Consider the following 17,833-nt stretch of genomic DNA (forward strand, 5'->3'; position numbering starts at 1 on the left):
CTCCTGGAACACTGGCTCTCGCTGCGCAGGGTGCGTGGGGCTGAGTTCATTTTCAACAACTGGAAATTCAGTCACAGGGACCAGGTGAAAAAGCGGAATAAAAACTCTAAGCCCTGGAAAACAAAGATTGGTAAATTTACTTTGGGGTTCCAACGTGAATGGGTGTCTTTATTAAAATGATATGTTTAAAACATTTGTTTATAGATTCTTAAGCTACAATTACAGGGCTAACCTCTTTCACTGCTGCAACAGAGATAAGATACTTTTCAAGGCCTCCTGAAGAGTTCTTGGCAGTTAGTCAAATTTAAAAATGTAACAATCTGAGACCAAAGAAAGCAAACAAGGGAGAAGAGAAGGACACTTTAAAATCCAGGCAGCAGTTCAACTCTCCTCTCCAGTCTAACTGGTGCTTTCAAACAAAGGCTTTAACTCTCATTTCTGAGACTGACCCTGGGCATGAGCACACCTAGCACAGACACCTAGAGTGGCCAATGACAAAAAACAGGGCAGAGCTGCCTCCTTGGGCAGTTCTAACCTGGTTGTGCCACTCATCATTGTTGACTTCATGGAGTATTAAATGTATTTGTTTCCCAAGTATACAGGTCTTCAAAGATGTAAAACTAAAGAACACCTCTTCATACTTCCCTTGTTTCTCAGGTACTTGTGATAAGATAAGCATGCCAATTTAGCATAATACAACCAACATTGTTATGTGTATGTTATGTATGAGTCACAACACTTAGGGAGGCTCAAACACTGTGAGATCAAATGACATATATCTAATGACAGATACATTCTTCTTAGATTTGTAATCCTCTATTGAAGGATTATAAATTTAGGTAAAAGTTTCTTCATATCATTTAATAAATATTATGTTTTCCTTGATTTCAAATTTTCTCAGTGAAGTTTTATACTTGTTATGTTAATATTCTGCATGGATTAAGCTCCTAAGACAGCCATGATTGGTAAGAAAATAACAGTTCCATGATCATACATTTCAAGATGCTTAATATCTACTTAAGATCATAAGATTAAATCTACTGCTACCGTGCTACTAATATAACTGATCTCCCATATGTTCAGCAACTGACGTTTGGAGCCTAGAATTAAAAGATAACCAGGCTATGAGGACAGCCAGTATTTTAGCCCTGTCCCTCCAAGGTCAAAAAATCTGGGACATGAGGGGACCTTTCTATAGGACCCTACAACTTCGGTGAGCCCTCAACTTCAACAGAAAGATTGTTGGACGCCAGAGGACAGAAGTCAACCAATGGACAATGTGCTAAAAAGGAGGGTCATGAGAATGAAAAATATCTCCCATGCTTCCATGGGAAATCACATGGTCAAGCAAGACTGTGGCCCATTCTGGTGGCTGACACTGATAGAAGAACTGCTTTGCACATGGTTCCTAAAGTAATGCCTGAGGAGCCTTTACTGATCTTGATAGATAAAAGAGGTTAATTTTGATTGACACAGGTCTCACTTTAATTTGGTCTTGAATACCCACCAGAAGATTACAACCAAAGGTAAAGAAAAGTATTAGTAATATAGGCTCAACATAAAAAAAAGGGAGCCAAATATAGTGGCGCAGGCCTGTAATCCCAGCACTCAGGAGGCTGAGGCAGGAGGATCTTTTTGAGTTTGAGGCCAGCCTGGGCTACAAAGTAAGCTGAAGGCCAGCCTGAACTGCATAGTGAGACCCTGTCTCAAAAAAACAAAACAAGGGGGGGGGGCCCTAATCACTGACCCCTGCTAAGAGTTTCCAGCTACACCCATAAACAGGTCTAGCTGCCAGCTGGCTACAGCGGCTATTCCAATCCCGTACGGTGTCTGCACGTGACTCCTTCCCCAATTTGTCTTTCCATTCTGATGCTCACGCTTTGGTCGTGTGTATTTATTCTCTTGGTAAAATTTATTCTTGCCTAGAGACTGCCAAACTCCCAGTGACCATGCAAATGGAACCAACCATAAAGGTGTGTGGCATTTCTGGCCCCCCGCAAAAGCCTGCCCAAGAGACACATGAGCTATGCTTCATAGAACATGTACTTTTATCCCAGATAATCATGATAATGTAATTGCAGCTCTGCAAGAGATAAACACAGAGGTTCAGGCACTACAACAAATGTCTCCAGGCCGCCAACAGAGGTCATGAAACTCATGCAAGTTCATTACCTTGTCTCAGATTTTTCCCTTTATACTGCCTGTTCTCCTCTTTTTACTCGCCTGTTTATTATTGCCACGCCTAATTAATCTGTTTCAAAGACTGCTCACAAACAAGACTGGGACCATTTCACAGGCAGTTGCCAAAGAGCACAGCAGTAAGGTTCACCTTTAGTCCAGTTAAAACCCCTGACCTCCTTCCCTAATCAGCAGGAAGTACCTAAGCAAGGGATGCACTGCCCCTTTCCCCTCTCTAACCACGGGGTCTGGAATGAAGGAATACACAGACCACCGCCACCATCCCAGCAATGACCACTCTGTCCCCGCCCCCAGCACAGCCGCACTCCGAAACTCAAATCGTTACAGGCCCTGCTATTGATAACAACCTCTACTCCTCCTGCCTTCCCAGCCTCTTCCTTGGGCAACCATTACCCCTGTGCTGTCCCAAGCCTTGTTCTTAGTAGGTGGCTGCAACACCCCTTCACTGAACACCCCCGCCCCGCCGCATCCTACAAGAGACCCCTTGGCCTGTACAAGAGGAATGGTCTGGTCTAAGCGTCAGAGCGTCCCGCTGGGGTTTGTTCTGAAATAAACCTGTCCTGCTGAGCTTGAATCTTTGTTTCTTTTCCTTTTTTTCCTCTAACACTCCCTTTGCGCCAAAGCAGCACAACTCAATTCACAGTAACACTCTAATTGTGTGTATGAATTGGAAACAGTTAAATCTGTTAAAAGGGGAGGAACATGGGGAGTGCGACCTTGAGCTTCCTGTTGAGATGTTATAGCCTATGGAGGATACAGGCTACAGGAGAGTTTGGGGGACACTGGGTAACAGCTAGGGGATTTCCTTCTTCTCCTCTGAGGCTACAACTAACCTTCTGTCAAATGTCCACAAGATGGTGTCGTCAGATTCTCTTAAAATAATCCTTTCTGCCGAGCACCTTCAAGGTTTTCCTCTTTGCAAAAGACCTTACTAAAATCTTCAGTATTTCCGAGCAACTCTTTGGTATATCTAGTCCCAAACCCAATTCAGTTTTCGCAGCCTCATTTTTCAGAAATTCAGAGGCGACTGGGAAGACCCGAGCAGTGGTCCTGCAGCAGGTTGAAATGGTTCAGGATAGCACAGGACTCCGTGTTACAACATGCCCAAGGACCAAAACATGCGTCTCCCAATCAGGAACGTGCAAAGACAAAGGGAAGGACCCAGCGGTTCCTGCGCCTCCTCAGCTCAGACGTCAGGCCCGGATTCTCCCGCCAGCAGGATTTAGAACAGGCGAGGGCCGGAGGGCAGGGCATGAACCCGGCGGCCCGGCCCCGCCTCGCTCCGCCCCGCCTCGCCCCGCCACGCCCGCTGCGGCCCCTTTAAGAAGCGGCGCCGGCGCTCACGTGATGCGGCGCGGCCTGCTCGCTCGCGGAAGTGGTCGGGTCTCCCGGCCGGCGCGGGGTCTCCGGGCGCCCCGCAGGGCGGGCAGCCGGGCGCCGGGATGGTGCATCTGTACAACCTGCATCCGTTTGGGTCGCAGCAGGTGGTTCCCTGCAAATTGGAGCCGGAGCAGTTCTGTGGCGGGGGGCGCGACGCGCTGTTCGTGGCGGCCGGCTGCAAGGTGGAGGCGTTCGCTGTGACTGGCCAGGAGCTGTGCCAGCCGAGGTGCGCCTTCTCCACGCTGGGCAGGGTGCTGCGTATGGCCTACAGCCAGGCGGGTGAGTCGCGGTGGGCGAGGGGCGCCTGCGCTCCGGCTCGGGCGGGGGAAGGGACTGCGTGCTTCCTGCGGCGGGCTGTGGTCTCAGCGCTGGGGGTGACTGTGGGCGTGCGCCGGGCTGTGCGGTTGTCGTGGCAACCGAAGGTGTGACCGCGCCTCTAGGGCGGAGTGGCTGACCCCTCACGGAAGCCTGTTAAGTGTAGAAAATTTCAATGACGTGCAAAGGTGGAGTAGGCGAAATAGAATCCTAACGCTCATGCTACCTTCCTTCCAGTCCTCCGAATTGTCCCGATTTACAGCCAGTCCTTTTACATCTAGACCTCTCCCCACTTTTGGTCGGGTTTTGCGTGCTTTTAGTCATTACGTGCTGATTTTTAAGTGCATATAAATGGAACTTGGTTTAACATTGTCCAGTCGTCCCCTGCCTCCTTCCTTAAAAAGTTGTAGGAGCATGGACTCTTCCTTTCCACCAGAGATGAGAGGCAGTAGCAAGGGGGTACTGGGTGGGCGTGTCCTACTTTAGAAAAGTAGGACAAAATCCAACTTTAGAAAATAAATGCTCTTCAGATTATATAAGAATCCACCGTAAGATCCCTGTAACAGTCCAGTGCACGTAAACTTTGATTGCTGCATTGCAAGGGCGATATAAAGTACTGGATTTACAGTGGGAAGGCTGGTACCAGTGGCACTCTCCACTAACAAAGCAGAGAGCATGGTGAACCTGAAGGGTTACAGATTTCTCTCTAATCCCTACTCTGCACGCGATTTACTGTGAGTTTGTACAAATCTGGGGGTCTCAATTTCTGCTTTTTTGAAAAAGTTGAATTACTAAATCAGAGATTTCTAGATGTTGGGATTTTTGTGACTTGGTTAAAGAGTGGAGCTCTTATATCTAGTATCTGATTGTTTTGTTAAGTAAAGATACTTTTTTTTTCATTTTACAAAAAAGCTTAGCCGGGCCTGGTGGTGCATGCCTGTAATCCCCTTGGGAGGTTGAGGCAGGAAGATTGCTGTGAGTTCGAGACTAGCCTGGGAGGACTACAAAGTGAATTCAGGGCCATACTAAGCTGCATAGTGAGAACGTGTCTCAAAACAAAAACAAAAACAAAAAATACTTAGCATGTAGGTCACCATTATTTCTAATAAAGGATAACTTTAACTTTGTTAGCAAATTACTTTGCTGTGATTATTTTTCTTTTTGACTAAGGATAGCAGCATTTGAGGCCTGTGCAGCACTGCATGTTGAAAACTACTCGTAGACTTTCTTTTCAGCAGAAAAATTCCGATTTTAGTATTTTCTCCTGCTGCTGGGAATTGCACCTAGGGCCTTTCCGTTGGACTAATCTCCAGACCTTCTTATTCATTTATTTATTTATTTATTTATTTATATAAATATATATATAAGGTAAACTCAAGGTTTACTCAAAGTCAAGGTAAGTTTGAAGTGAATAGGAAGTGCAGGGTTATGGTTTATTTTTTACAGTATTGGTAGTTTTCCTCACCTTGTCTGTGGTATTTTTACCTTCAGGCGTGCTTTGTGAGCCATGGTACACATCTGTAATCCCTGCTACGTGGCAGTCTGAGGCAGAAGGCTCACAAGTTTGAAGCCAGTCTAGGCAATATATCAACATTTTAGCTCAAAAACATAAAAAGAGTTCTGTTGAGTAAGCATGCTCATCATTTTCAACATGTGTGTGTGTTTCAAGGAAGGGAGATTGAGGGGGAATATTTACATGATTTGCCTCGTTCTTTCAAATGGACATTATTCTAAAATTTGAAATGGCAGGCTTCATATAAACCCCCTCTGGCTTTCTGCTGTCAGTAATGTTGATTCCTGAGACTCTTGGCTGTCCACTACCTGTACATCAGAATCACCTGGGAAGCTTAAAACAAGTTCCCATGGCTGGAGCACATTGTCAGAGATCCAGTATAGTAGTTTCTCTGAAATATGCCAACATTGGGGTGAAACAGAGATTAATCAGGATGGAGAAACACTGACTTGAGCCCACGGGCTTCATGAGGCCATGAGTCACATGATAATCTTATTAATAGCAGCCTTGAAGAACAAAGGTGTTTTTATAATCTGGTTGGCTGTTTTAAAGTTCAGGAGTGATGTGGGATGACATAGCATTATTAGTTATGTAGCTCAAGGGCAGCTTTCCATCCACAGCTTGAACTTCAGCTCCCGGACGCAACTTCTATTTATTAATGCACCTGTAACTGACATTAAATAGGATGACTCCTGGCAGTGTTGGTACCCAGAAAATCTATCTTCTGCTTCTCAGCGTTTCTATTTTGGCCCCTTCCTCCTATAACTATTGGTGGAACCTAGGGTTTTCTGTTCTCAGTGCCCAGTGCCCTCCTCTGTTGCAAATCTCCCCTTGTTAAAAATAGAAGGAGTTCATATATTTAAATTTACCAAAAATACCGTGCAGGTTCTTACCCAAGCAGAAAATATTTGTAGTTAAAAAAGAAAACAACTTACATGAACTGAAAACTGTTCTCTTTTTATAAAATTTGGGGAATTAGGAAGAAAAATATGTAGAAAATTTGAAGAACAGGCTTGAATTTTTAGTATTATCAGTAATTTTTAAAGATTTTATTTAATGACTATAGAAGCTTTGTAAAGTTTAAAAAAAAAAAGCACCGAGCACATAATGCTTAAAATTTTAGTTTCCTTTTTTTTCATGAAGGTAATCACCTCCACAGAATCCTGTAGACTTGTTTTTTTGTTTTTTTTTTTCCCCTGTAGACTTGTATCTTTCATCAGTTTGAGAAGCAGCATTATTGGGGAATGAACATAGGCCTTTGAGTTAACCTGATACAGGTTTGAGTCCCTGTTCCATTATTCGTTGACTCTGTGGCCTTAGACAAGTTACTTAGTTTGATCTCAGATTCCTGATCTGTAAATGGGGAGAGAAATACGTACTTTGAAGGACTATTGTGAGGATTAACTCAATTCTAAACCTCTCTTCATGCCAGGCATAGTGGCACATTCCTATAATCGCAGCACTCTGGAGACTGAGGTAGGGGGATGGCCCACTACTTTGAGGCCACCCTGGCGTACATAGTGTTTCAAGGCCAGCCTAAACTATGTAGTTAGACCTTGTCTCAACAAAAAACAAAACAAAACAACAAAACTTCTTATCGTAAGGCTTGTTAGGTAGATTATTTAGCAAGTGCTAGTTCATTGCTTATAGAAGAATTCATTAATTTGAAAACACAACAGAGTGTGGGCATAATCTGTAATTATCAGATTTTATATTTTATTTTAATGTAATGCATATAGGTATTAATAAAGAAGATATAAAAGCACAGTGCAATGAAAAAACAGAGTTTTGTAACAAAATAGAGAATAACAACAGTTATGTTCCCTGTGTACCATAATCCTTAAAAAGTGGCCAAAATATTACTCAGAGTACAAGCCATAGACAGAAAAGACAGATAATAGCACACAGCTAGCCACGCATGGTGGCATATGCCTGTAATCCCAGCACTTGGGAGGCTGAGGCAGGAGGATCACAGTGAGTTCGAGACCAGCCTTGGCTACATAGTGAACTCAAGGTAAGTTTGAAGTGTGTAGGAAGACCATGTGTTAAAAACAAAACAAAATTTAAAAAAATCCTAAAATAGCACAAGACTTTCTTCAGTGAACTAAGAAAAACTAGTAGTATAAATGAAACAAATTGGCGTATACCTTGAAATATTTTTGAAACAACAGAATAATTTTGGGAAATTATTTGAACTTATCCATAGTTCCTATTCATCTTCTTTTTTGTTGTTTTTTGGTTTTGGTTTTTGTTTTTTTGTTTTGGTACCGGGAATCGAACTCAGGGCCTTGTGCTTACCAGGCAGGCACTGTGCAGCTGAGCTATCTTCCCAGCCCCCTATTTATCTTCTAATATGTTCTTTATATTTGTATATATTTTGAATTTCTAATATGAGAAACCATGTGATACTTGAACTATGTCTGATTTATTGTACTTAACATTATGTTCTCAAGTTGCATCCATTTACGTATTGGATTTTACAGAGAAATTTTTTATTTTTTATTTATCTGGTACCAGGATTCAAACTTACGACCTCACACTTGACAGGCAGGTGCTGCCGCTGAGCTATATCCTCAGCCCTGCCTATTGGTTTTTAAACATTAATTGCTGTGTAGACTTTTATCAAAGAAATAGGTACATATTTATAGGTATAAGAACAAAAAACTTTTATAGTAACTAAGCCAGTATTCTTAGCTTTAAAATTTATTTACTAACTTGAATATAATACTCAACAAAAGAAAAATAGATAAGTTAGACATCATAAAAATTAGACTTTTGTGAATCAAAGGACCTTACCAACAGATTGAAAAGGCAACTCAAGGAATTGAAAATATTTTCAAATCATTTATCTGGTAAGGGATTCATATTTAGAATATATGAAGAACTACAACTCAGCAACGAAAAGTTGATATACAAAATAGCCTTGGGCTATTTTGTATATCAACTTTTCTAAATTGCTCAGGTATTTCTCCAAAGATATATCAGTGACTAAAAACACATAAGATGCACATAAATAATTAGGGAAATGCAAATTAAAACCATAATGAGATACTACCCATATTCATTAGGATGGTTATCCGTTTTAAAAATGAATAAATGTTGGAGAGAATGTGGAGAAATTGGAACCCTTCTGCACTGGAACTCAGGAAATTAAAATATGCAGCCATCTAGGAAAACAACATGGTGTTTCTTAAAAACAGCATAAAAAATTACCATGTGGTTTAGCCATTCCACTTCTGCCACTTTGGGGTATATACACAAAAGAACTAAAAGCAGGGACTTGAATGGGTATTTGTACACCAATGTTTACAGTAGGATTGTTTATAAAAACTAAAAGGTGGATGCAACTCAAGGGGCTAGAGACAGGTGAACAGATAGATAAAGTTACAGGCTGTTAGCCTTAAAAAGGAATGAAATCCTGATACATGGTACACTTGGAGGAACAACATTATGCTAGCTGACTCAGTCAGACTCAAAAGAACAAGCCGTACAACTTATGTAAGGTATTGAGAGTAATCAAAAATCACAGAGAAAGAAAGTGGAATGATCGAGTACCGGGGTCTGAGGGGAGAGAGGATGAATACGTAGCACTGGAAAAGATGAAGAAGTTCTGGATGGTAGTAATAGTGGCAAAACAGTGTGAATGTACTTAATGCCAGTGAACACAGAAAACTTTACTGTACCTGCTGGTATTTGTAAGCATCCTACCAAGATTTCAAGGAGAGGATCTTCACACACCATACGTGTGGCAGCCAAGGAACCACTGCCAACAGAAAGTTTGCCTTCTTTTTTGTTTTGTTTTGTTTTGATTTTTCTTTTTTCTTTTTGTTTTTTTGAGACAGGGTTTCACTGTGCAGTTCAGGCTGGCTTTGAACTTACTTTGTAGCCCAGGCTGGCCTGGAACTCACTGATCGCCTGCCTCAGCCACACAAGTGCTGGGGTCGCGGGCACGTCACTACCATGCCTGGCTTTGTTTGTCTTCTTTTGAAGGCTAGATCACTTCAGAAGAGGAGGGAACCTGGTCACTGATCCCTGTGAGTTTCTGCGGAAAATGGCTGCCCTGCTTGCGTGCTGCTGTATGTAGGGAAAGTCGGTGTAACAACAGCTTTTTAACTTCCGTTCATTGCAAAAGGGCTGTTTTACGTAATAGTATTAGTGTTAGAAGTTCTTCTTTGTGAAGACGGAAGACTTAGTTAAATCCTGGATTTATCCCCTATCCTCAGCAACACAATTCTAACAGGTAAAAATTTAAAGAAGAATTCCCCTAACCCAGGTGTGGTGGTGCCCAGCCTGAGCAATTTAGAAAGACCCTGTCTCAGAATAAATAAATTTTAAAAAGGGCTGGGGGTATAGCTCAGTGTGAAGGTACCGGATTCAATCTCTAGTACCAAAGAATGAACTCCACTAAAACGGAAAAGATGAGCTATCCCATATATTTATGTAGTTCGGAAGACATGGGACTTTTTAAGCTAAGAAGGACCCTTCAGAAGTCAAGAAGGAAAAGACACATATCTGAGTACATAACAATTACATGGTGAAAGAAGCCATAAGCAAAGACAAAAGTGGACTAAAATTATGTACTATGCATGGCCAGTGAAGGGTTACTATCCCTTTTCCCAGAGAACTGCAATTCCTTAAGAAAAATAAACCAAAAATTTCATAAAAAATGGACAACTTGCAGAAGAGAAACTATGCATGGATGACACACATACGAAAAGATGGCTGGTTTTAGAAGTAGTCTATGTAATATAAATCATACCAGCTACTGGAGTCCATGTTCCCACTGCCACGTGAGTCCGGACTGGGGAGGCTGTGGGCAAGTAGACACACTGAAACCCTGCTGCAGGCACCATGAGTTTCTGCTGTATAGACTGGCAACCTGGCAGTATCCATTGAAGTGTAAAATGTGCCTGCCCTTCGGTCCAGCATTCTTACTTTTAGTACTGTTTCCATTCTCTCTCCCTTCCCTCAGTAAGTATAGAGGGATAGACCTGTTTAATCCAGGGTGAAATATAGTGACAAAAAACCTGGAAGTGCTTGAATATATATTAAGTAAATTACCACACATGTGTATATAAGATATAATGAAGAGGATGTTAGATATTCATGTGTCAACTTGTAGGGAAAGATTTATCATTTAAAAATACTGCAGATTTTTGAGTAGTTAGTATGATACAGAAAAAGAACACAGAATACTGCTCTGTATTGTATGTTTATACTGTGTGAGAGAAAAATGTTGAGGGTCACACACCAGGCTGGGTGTTTACATTGTATCTTCTGGGGCAAGAGGGCAGAGAGATGATTATGCCTTTTTGTTTTGCATGTCTTTACCCCTTCACCATTTTGATTTCTCAAATCAAAATATAACAACAAATACGTTACTCTTATAAGTTAAAAAAAATCTCAAAGTTATGGGAAAGTTAACTTGGATTTATATTTTACTTAGTACTTGTAGCTTTATCAGTACTTGTAGCTTTATCGTATTTTTCAAAGTTGTGGCTTTTGTGGGGAGGGGAGGAGATAAAGTATAAGTTCTGTTAAACTCAGAGTTCCTTAATTTGTACCTAATTTTGATAAGTGACAGTAATATACGAATATTGCTGAACCTTTTTGTCAGTAGAGCTTTGTTGGACCTATAAATTTAGAGTTTTGGTGAAATGCATAGAGCTAATATAGGAAATAAAATGTAGGTTTTATATCCTATGAATAATCAGTAGTTTATCTTTAGACTCTAAAATGGGGATGAGTGTATTTCAGAACCTCAATGTCTAATAATGCAAGTTAAAAATAGGCCTGAGAGTCTCTTATTTTAGAGTTTTGTTTTATTCACTCTGTAGCCAATGATATATTCTATTTCATTACAGCAAAGTAAGTGGTTGTATTTCTAATTGCAAATTCCAAGTATATTCTTACTTTCTTTTCAGGGGACTATTTGGTAGCAATTGAAGAGAAAAACAAGGCTACGTTCCTTCGTGCTTATGTGAACTGGAGAAGTAAAGGGGCAGAGAACTCTCGCGTGTGTATCCGAATGGTTGGGCATAATGTGGAGACACCCTTCAGGGAATCCTTCAGAGACCAGATGTCTATTGTTGAAATGCCGCTTTCTGAGGCCCCCTTGTGCATTTCCTGTTGCCCTGTTAAAGGAGATCTCCTTGTTGGCTGCACAAATAAATTAGTCTTATTTAGTTTGACGTACCAGGTCATTAATGAAGAATTCTCAGTATTGGACTTTGAACGTTCTTTAATTATCCACTTAGATAATATCACTCCTGTTGAAATTTCTTTTTGTGTTGGATATATTGCTGTCATGTCAGATTTGGAAGTCTTAATTCTAAAACTGGAATCGGACTCTAAAAATGGAGAGAGAGTCAAGCACCATCCATGTGAGACCAACAATCCAGTAAAACAGACAAATACAGGTAAATGATAAACTTACTTCTTGTTCTAGGCATAGAGAAAATGGTCAGCTTTCACTCTGTCTCTATGGTAGATAGAGCCTTTGGCACCATTGTGGTTAGTGTGGTGCCACGCCACGATATTTATAGATTTAGTTCTGCTGATTACATCACATTTGTGTTTATGATCTAGCTGTGCATATATTATTGTATGCCATGTAAATGTATTTACATATGCTTGTTAATATAAATAATAGAACACAGCTACTGCTAGATGAGGGACTTCTGGTTCTTATTCTCATATTTATTAATTGGGTGCCATTGGATAACACCATCTCTGAGTTTTCTTGAGGGTAAAATGGGGGTGATAATACATAATTGGTTGTACTTTATCAGTGGTTTGAGGAATAAATGCACAAGTCCTAAAATTTGAAAACTATAGTGCCTTGTAATTGTATGAAATGTGTGTATATAAAATTATAATGTGCCTGTCTAATTGGTGAGAGAATATTATGAAATCTACTTTTCATTGAAGAAGGTAGTACTTGAAGTTGTTATACGCTAACTTTTATTTTCTAAGATTTCAGTAATGAAATGTCACAGATTGAGTCAGATGATTTTGTTATCTGCCAAAAGCCCATGGAGCTTATTGGTGAAAAAAGTGAACAGTCTGGAGTATCTGTTACACTGGAATCTACAGGATTAGCTGACGAAAAAATAAAATACTTCCACGTCCAGCACCTACTGTATAGGTATTAGAGAGCTTTTTACCCCCTAGTTGTTAGTATTTATTTGCCTGCTTAATGTACATGGAAATTAGACTTTTTCCTCTTTGTCTTTTTAAACTCACAGGCGTTTTACTCCCGATATTTCCTTCTATGTCTTATCTGATGACATCAGGTTGCATTCCCTTCAGCTGCTACCCATCTACCAGACGGGTAAGTGTGGCAGTGCTACAGTGTGGTGCAGTGTCAGGGTCAGGGCCGGAGGGAAGATCAGTGTGGGTACTAGATTTGTGTCTTCTACTGAGTCTCCCTGGAGTGTGGACAAGTTTCTGAACAAATACCTGTGAGCACTAGAAAGGAAAGTCAGGTCTGCTACGAGAAGTGAAACCATTGAGGGAATGTGATAAAGCTCATTTCCATTTTTAAAATGGTCCCTAGGTCCAGAAAAGGAAATTACAGCCTTTCTAGAGCGGAGATTTACCTGGATTCCAGCAGGGTACTTGACAAAACTTCTTCTGATGGCCTTGTGGGCAAGGTGGGAAATGTGGACTGAAAACAAATTCATGTGGAGCAGTGGTTTTCAGCCCTGTTACGTATTAGGTTTACCTGGGCACTTTTAAAAATACTGATGCTCTGGCTCCACGGGGTGGAGATTACATTTCTAGAAAATTATGTAAATACCACTCTGATTCAGTGTCTTTATAACCTTCGCTTACTTTCTTTTAGTAAAAGTTCACTGAGTGTCTAGTGTTGAACATTGTGCTGAATGCTAGGGAAGCAGCAATGAGCAAAAGGGGGCAACATGTTTACCCCTTTGGAGTTAACTGTCTAATGGCAGAAGCAGACATTACATATTCACATCACCACAATTACACACTGAAATGATTGTTAGATGAAAGAGGAACCCTGCTGTGAGAGCCTGCAACAAAAGATCCTGACTTCATTTTGGGGTCCTAAGGAAGAGAATCTGAAGGGTTGACTAGGGAGGGGCTTGGTGCTAAGGAGAAAAAAGAGCCTTTAGGGCAGAGGAAGCAGCAAAGACTCTGATGGGGAAGTCTTCTGGCTGAGGAACTGAGAGAAGTAAAACCAAGGAGGGTCAGCAGGGGAGATGGGAGACAAAGCTGGAGACCAGACAGGGCCAGTAGCTGTGAGGGTCAGCTGTGTAGTTTAGTGAGCTTCCCATAGTACTTCAGATAAAACCCCCCAAGTTCATTCCATGGTCTCTGTGACTGGAACTCTGAACTCATCCTGTCTCACTCTTACCGGTTACTGTTCTCCATCCATAGCGGTCTTTCTCTCTCACATATGCCAGGGCACCTTTGAGTAAGATGTGCGATTTCTTCTCCTGGGTTTAGAATGAAGCTCCCTCAGGTCTTGCATGACTGCATTTAAGTCATTCAATTTGTAGCTCAAATGTCATCTCACCACAAAGGACTTCTCTGACCTCTCAGTTTAAAATACTCCTTTTCCATACACCATGGAGATTACTTGTGTGTACTCTACCCCAGTCCCCATCACTAGAATGAAGGCTCTGTGAGAGCGCTTGCCATGTCCTGTGCATTGTTGTATCCTGAGAACTGAAAGCAGCAGCACTTTGGTAGGTACCCGATGAATACTTACTGAATAGACAGTGAGCTGGGCCCTACAGCATGAGTAGAATTTCTAGAAGACGGAGATCTTGGTAAGATACTACATAGGGGAACCAGCATGTACCAGCTGTAAGACTGTTATCTGTGTTTGGAGAAGTGAGCAGTACTTTTGGGCTATAGTCCAGATGTGTTTGGAAGGAAGAGGGAGAAAAAAATTGGACAGATGCCTTTGGGGCTATTGCAGAGAGTACAGAATTGGGTTTCTGATATTAATCAGGGTCCTTAAAGGGTGCCCATCAGTAAAGTACTTTGTTTTTAAAACTTTGGTTGTGAAAAATTTCAAACATAGTGGGCCCCCATGTACCTGAGCACGATGTTAACAGATGCTTCATGACCATCCTCTGCTCGCTTCCAGGTTATTCTGATACAAATCATAAAGTTACTACCACTTCATCCATAAATATTTCATCAAGTATCTCTCAAAGGAAAGAATTTTTTTACTTAAACAAACTCAAAATACCATTTCACATAAAAAAATTCCTTGATATCAAATACTTGGTGTTCAAATTTTCCTGATTAAAAAATTTTCGTGATGGAAAGCAATTTGTTTCAATCAGAGTCTGTCTTATTTTTCTCATTCCTGAGACAATTTTTAGAAATACTTGACACCCACAAGTTAAAGGAGGAAAGGTTTATTTCGGCTCATAGGTTGTAGAGGTTTCAGTCCATAGTCAGCTGGCTCCAAGGCAGGGTGGCCTGGCAGAGGAGAAACAGTCCCGCAGCAAGGCAGCAAGTAGCAGCAGCAGAAGCCTTCCCTCTCTCCCTTTATATTCCATCCAGGCTGTCAGCCTATTAATTGGTGCCACCAACATGCAGGGTAGGGATTCCATTATCCACACCCAAAAGTATGCTAAACTCATTTAGTTATTGCACACCCTAGGTCCAGCCACCTCTGAAAAGCCTCACCTATGAGGCCATGAGGCTTTGGGTGGATGTCTAGATACAAGCCATAACAGATACACAAAATAAGATTCATACATTGCAATTGATTGTTATGTCTTTTAAGTCTCTTTCAGTATGTAGAGTTTTCCTTTATTTTTCTTTGCAGTCCGCTTAGCAAGAAATTGACCTCTCACTATAAAATTTCCCTTAATCTGAATTTTGCCAATGGATTTCTCACAGGGTCGTGTAATGTATTCCTGTATCTACTGTATTTCTCTGTGAGTTGGTAGTTGGATGCAAATCTCTGCTGCCCAGTATGGGATTAGCCACATATTGCTGTTGAACGCTTGCAGTATGACTGGTGTAACAATTGAGATATCAATTGTAAATATAAAATACACAATAGATTTTGAAGACTTGGTACAAAAACATATACAAAGTATCTCTTTTTTTGTTCATTGCTTGTTGAAATGGTAATATTTTGGATATGTTTAATATTATGTTATTAGAATTTCAGCTATTTCTTTTTACTTTTAAAAATGTGGGTACCAGAAAAACTTTAATTTGAAGATGAGGCTCACAGTATATTTGTATCAACAGTACTGATGTAGACTAGGCTTGTTCAGAATGTAATAGCTGGGCATGGTAGTGCACCATGGAATTACACCTATAATTCCAGCATTCTGTGAGGCTGAGACAAGAGAATCAAAAGTTTGAGCATACCCTGAGCAATTTAGAGGGACCGTGTCCTAGAATAAAAAAGGCTAAGGGTGTATCTCAGTGTGAAATCCTTGGGTTCGATCCTCAAAACTAGGGGTGAGAGGCAGAACAAAAAGTATGTTTCTGTTATTGTGATGTTTCTAACACAAGCAGTGTGAGCTCCCCTAGGAAGCTACGTGGCTGGTGTACTCTATGATGTTAGCAAGCCACTGATGATCATTATTTAGTTCTGTGCATTTATTAGGAGTTACTAAATGGTGATATCCTAAGTATTTTGCTGTTTTTATTTCTTACTGGCATTTTTGTATGAAGAGCAACTTCCCTCTAGCAACTTTCTGGTTTTCCACAGATAGAGTTTGCATAGAAGAGTCTCAAAATATTTATTTTTATTTACTATTTAAATGATACTTACTTCTTTCATTTTCAGATGCAGGTTCTCTTACTTCTGATGGAAAAAATTCATCTCATGGAAAAGAGCTACTAAGCGTTTTTTGTTTTTTCTCGTTACCTCACGTGGGCTATCTCTACATGATTGTCAAGTCTGTTGAGTTAATGTCGGTCTACCAGTACCCTGAGAAGTCTCAGCAGGCAGTGCTCACACCACAGTTTTTGCACGTCATCACCAGGTACAATCACAGTGTTCCATGCTGGTCTTTCGCTTGTCCTTCAGTTCTTCAGGTGCTGCCTAGGTCTTTAACTGAAAATTGTGTGGACTAGTTTAGAGCACTGTAAATGAATGAGTTACATCTGGCTCTTCAAGTCTGTCTTTTGATGGCATATACTTGCCTTTTCAGTGCTAAAGGTTTAAACTCTGGCTTTGTCTTTGTTTTGTTTCCTTAGACTAGATGAATATCCTTGTAAGGAAATCTAAGGTTCTTCATGAAAGACATCTGCCTGCCTCCTCTGTCTCTGTGTCTCTGTCTCTGTCCCTCTCTCTTTCCCCTCTCCCTCCTCCCTTTCTCTCCCTTTTTCCCTTTCTTTCCGATACCGGGATTGAAGCCAAGGCCTTCTCACTAAGCAACATCCTTAGATGCTTCTTCCTCGTTTAAAAAAATTTTGAGACAGGGACTTGCTAAACTGTGAAATTGCTTGGGTTGGGCTCCAACCTGTGATCTTCCTGCCTCAGCTTCCCAGAATGCAGGTGTGAACCATCACACCTAACTGGAAGGTGTTCATGGACAATCCTAATTTAAATTTCTCTTTTCACTACTGCTGTATTCTTTCCATGTGGATTGAGTTATTTCATAATAGTTTTAAAATGTGATGGGGCCAGGAAGATGATCTGATTGTAACCCTCAATTGGTATAAATGGGAAAACAGTCACAGGGAGGTTGGGAGTAGCCACAATCATGTGACTAGTTCATGGTAGTTGTCTTCTGGGTAATCTTGCCATAGTATACTGGCATGTAAGCTGGCTTCTGGAACAGAAGTTTGATCTCAGTTCCTTTTATTTCAGCAGTAAGTGATATTTTTGGTTCTGTTTCCTGTTTTATGAGCTCAGATTATGTTCCAGGTACTCACTGCCTTGGGCCCTCTGGCCAAATAACTGAATAAAGTACACCATCTACTTTCCAAAGCTACAATATAAGAAAAGCCAAAGATGAGATTTTTGGAGAATATCTTAAGAATAAGTGCAAATACAATATATACTGTGTTATATATACTATATATAGTAATATATACTATGTTTATGTTTAGCTGTCCCCCCACCAGAGCTTCATGCATGCTTAGGGGTGGGCTTCTAGAGTTTGTGTTAGATTTATGGTCCAATGCTGGGATATATGTTATAGCTTGGCAAAAAGTTTGTCTGCCTTTTACTCATGTGCAGAGATTTTACTTGAGACTGAAATGAAGGGCGGAGAACTAATTAATCTGGCAGAGGAAATTTCAAGGCAGTCTAATGTTGGTACAGTGGCATGACTAGTGTTGAGGGCTTTTAGCCAGATTTATATTGAGAATTAAGGGGCTGGGGATTTAGCTCAGCGGCAAAAGCGCCTGCCTGGCAAGCGCAAGGTCGTGAGTTCGGTTCCCGGTACCGGAGAAAAACCAAAAAAA

General features: G+C 41.0%; 1 protein-coding gene across 1 annotated transcript in view; it reads left to right on the top strand.

Moving 5' to 3' along the window:
- The first annotated feature begins 3,546 nt into the window (after positions 1–3,546).
- Hps3 (Hermansky-Pudlak syndrome 3) overlaps positions 3,547–17,833 on the top strand; it is a 27,804-nt gene continuing 13,517 nt past the window's right edge. Inside the window, exons 1-5 of the mRNA XM_013518625.1 lie at positions 3,547–3,858; positions 11,332–11,826; positions 12,383–12,554; positions 12,655–12,740; positions 16,206–16,404. Of these exons, the coding sequence (XP_013374079.1) occupies positions 3,642–3,858; positions 11,332–11,826; positions 12,383–12,554; positions 12,655–12,740; positions 16,206–16,404 (1,169 nt within the window). The 5' untranslated portion in view covers positions 3,547–3,641. The remainder of the gene's footprint in view (positions 3,859–11,331; positions 11,827–12,382; positions 12,555–12,654; positions 12,741–16,205; positions 16,405–17,833) is intronic.

The sequence above is a fragment of the Chinchilla lanigera genome, unplaced genomic scaffold (genome assembly GCF_000276665.1).
Source record: "Chinchilla lanigera isolate Chin_1 unplaced genomic scaffold, ChiLan1.0 scaffold00047, whole genome shotgun sequence".
In the NCBI taxonomy this organism is placed as follows: Eukaryota; Metazoa; Chordata; class Mammalia; order Rodentia; family Chinchillidae; genus Chinchilla; species Chinchilla lanigera.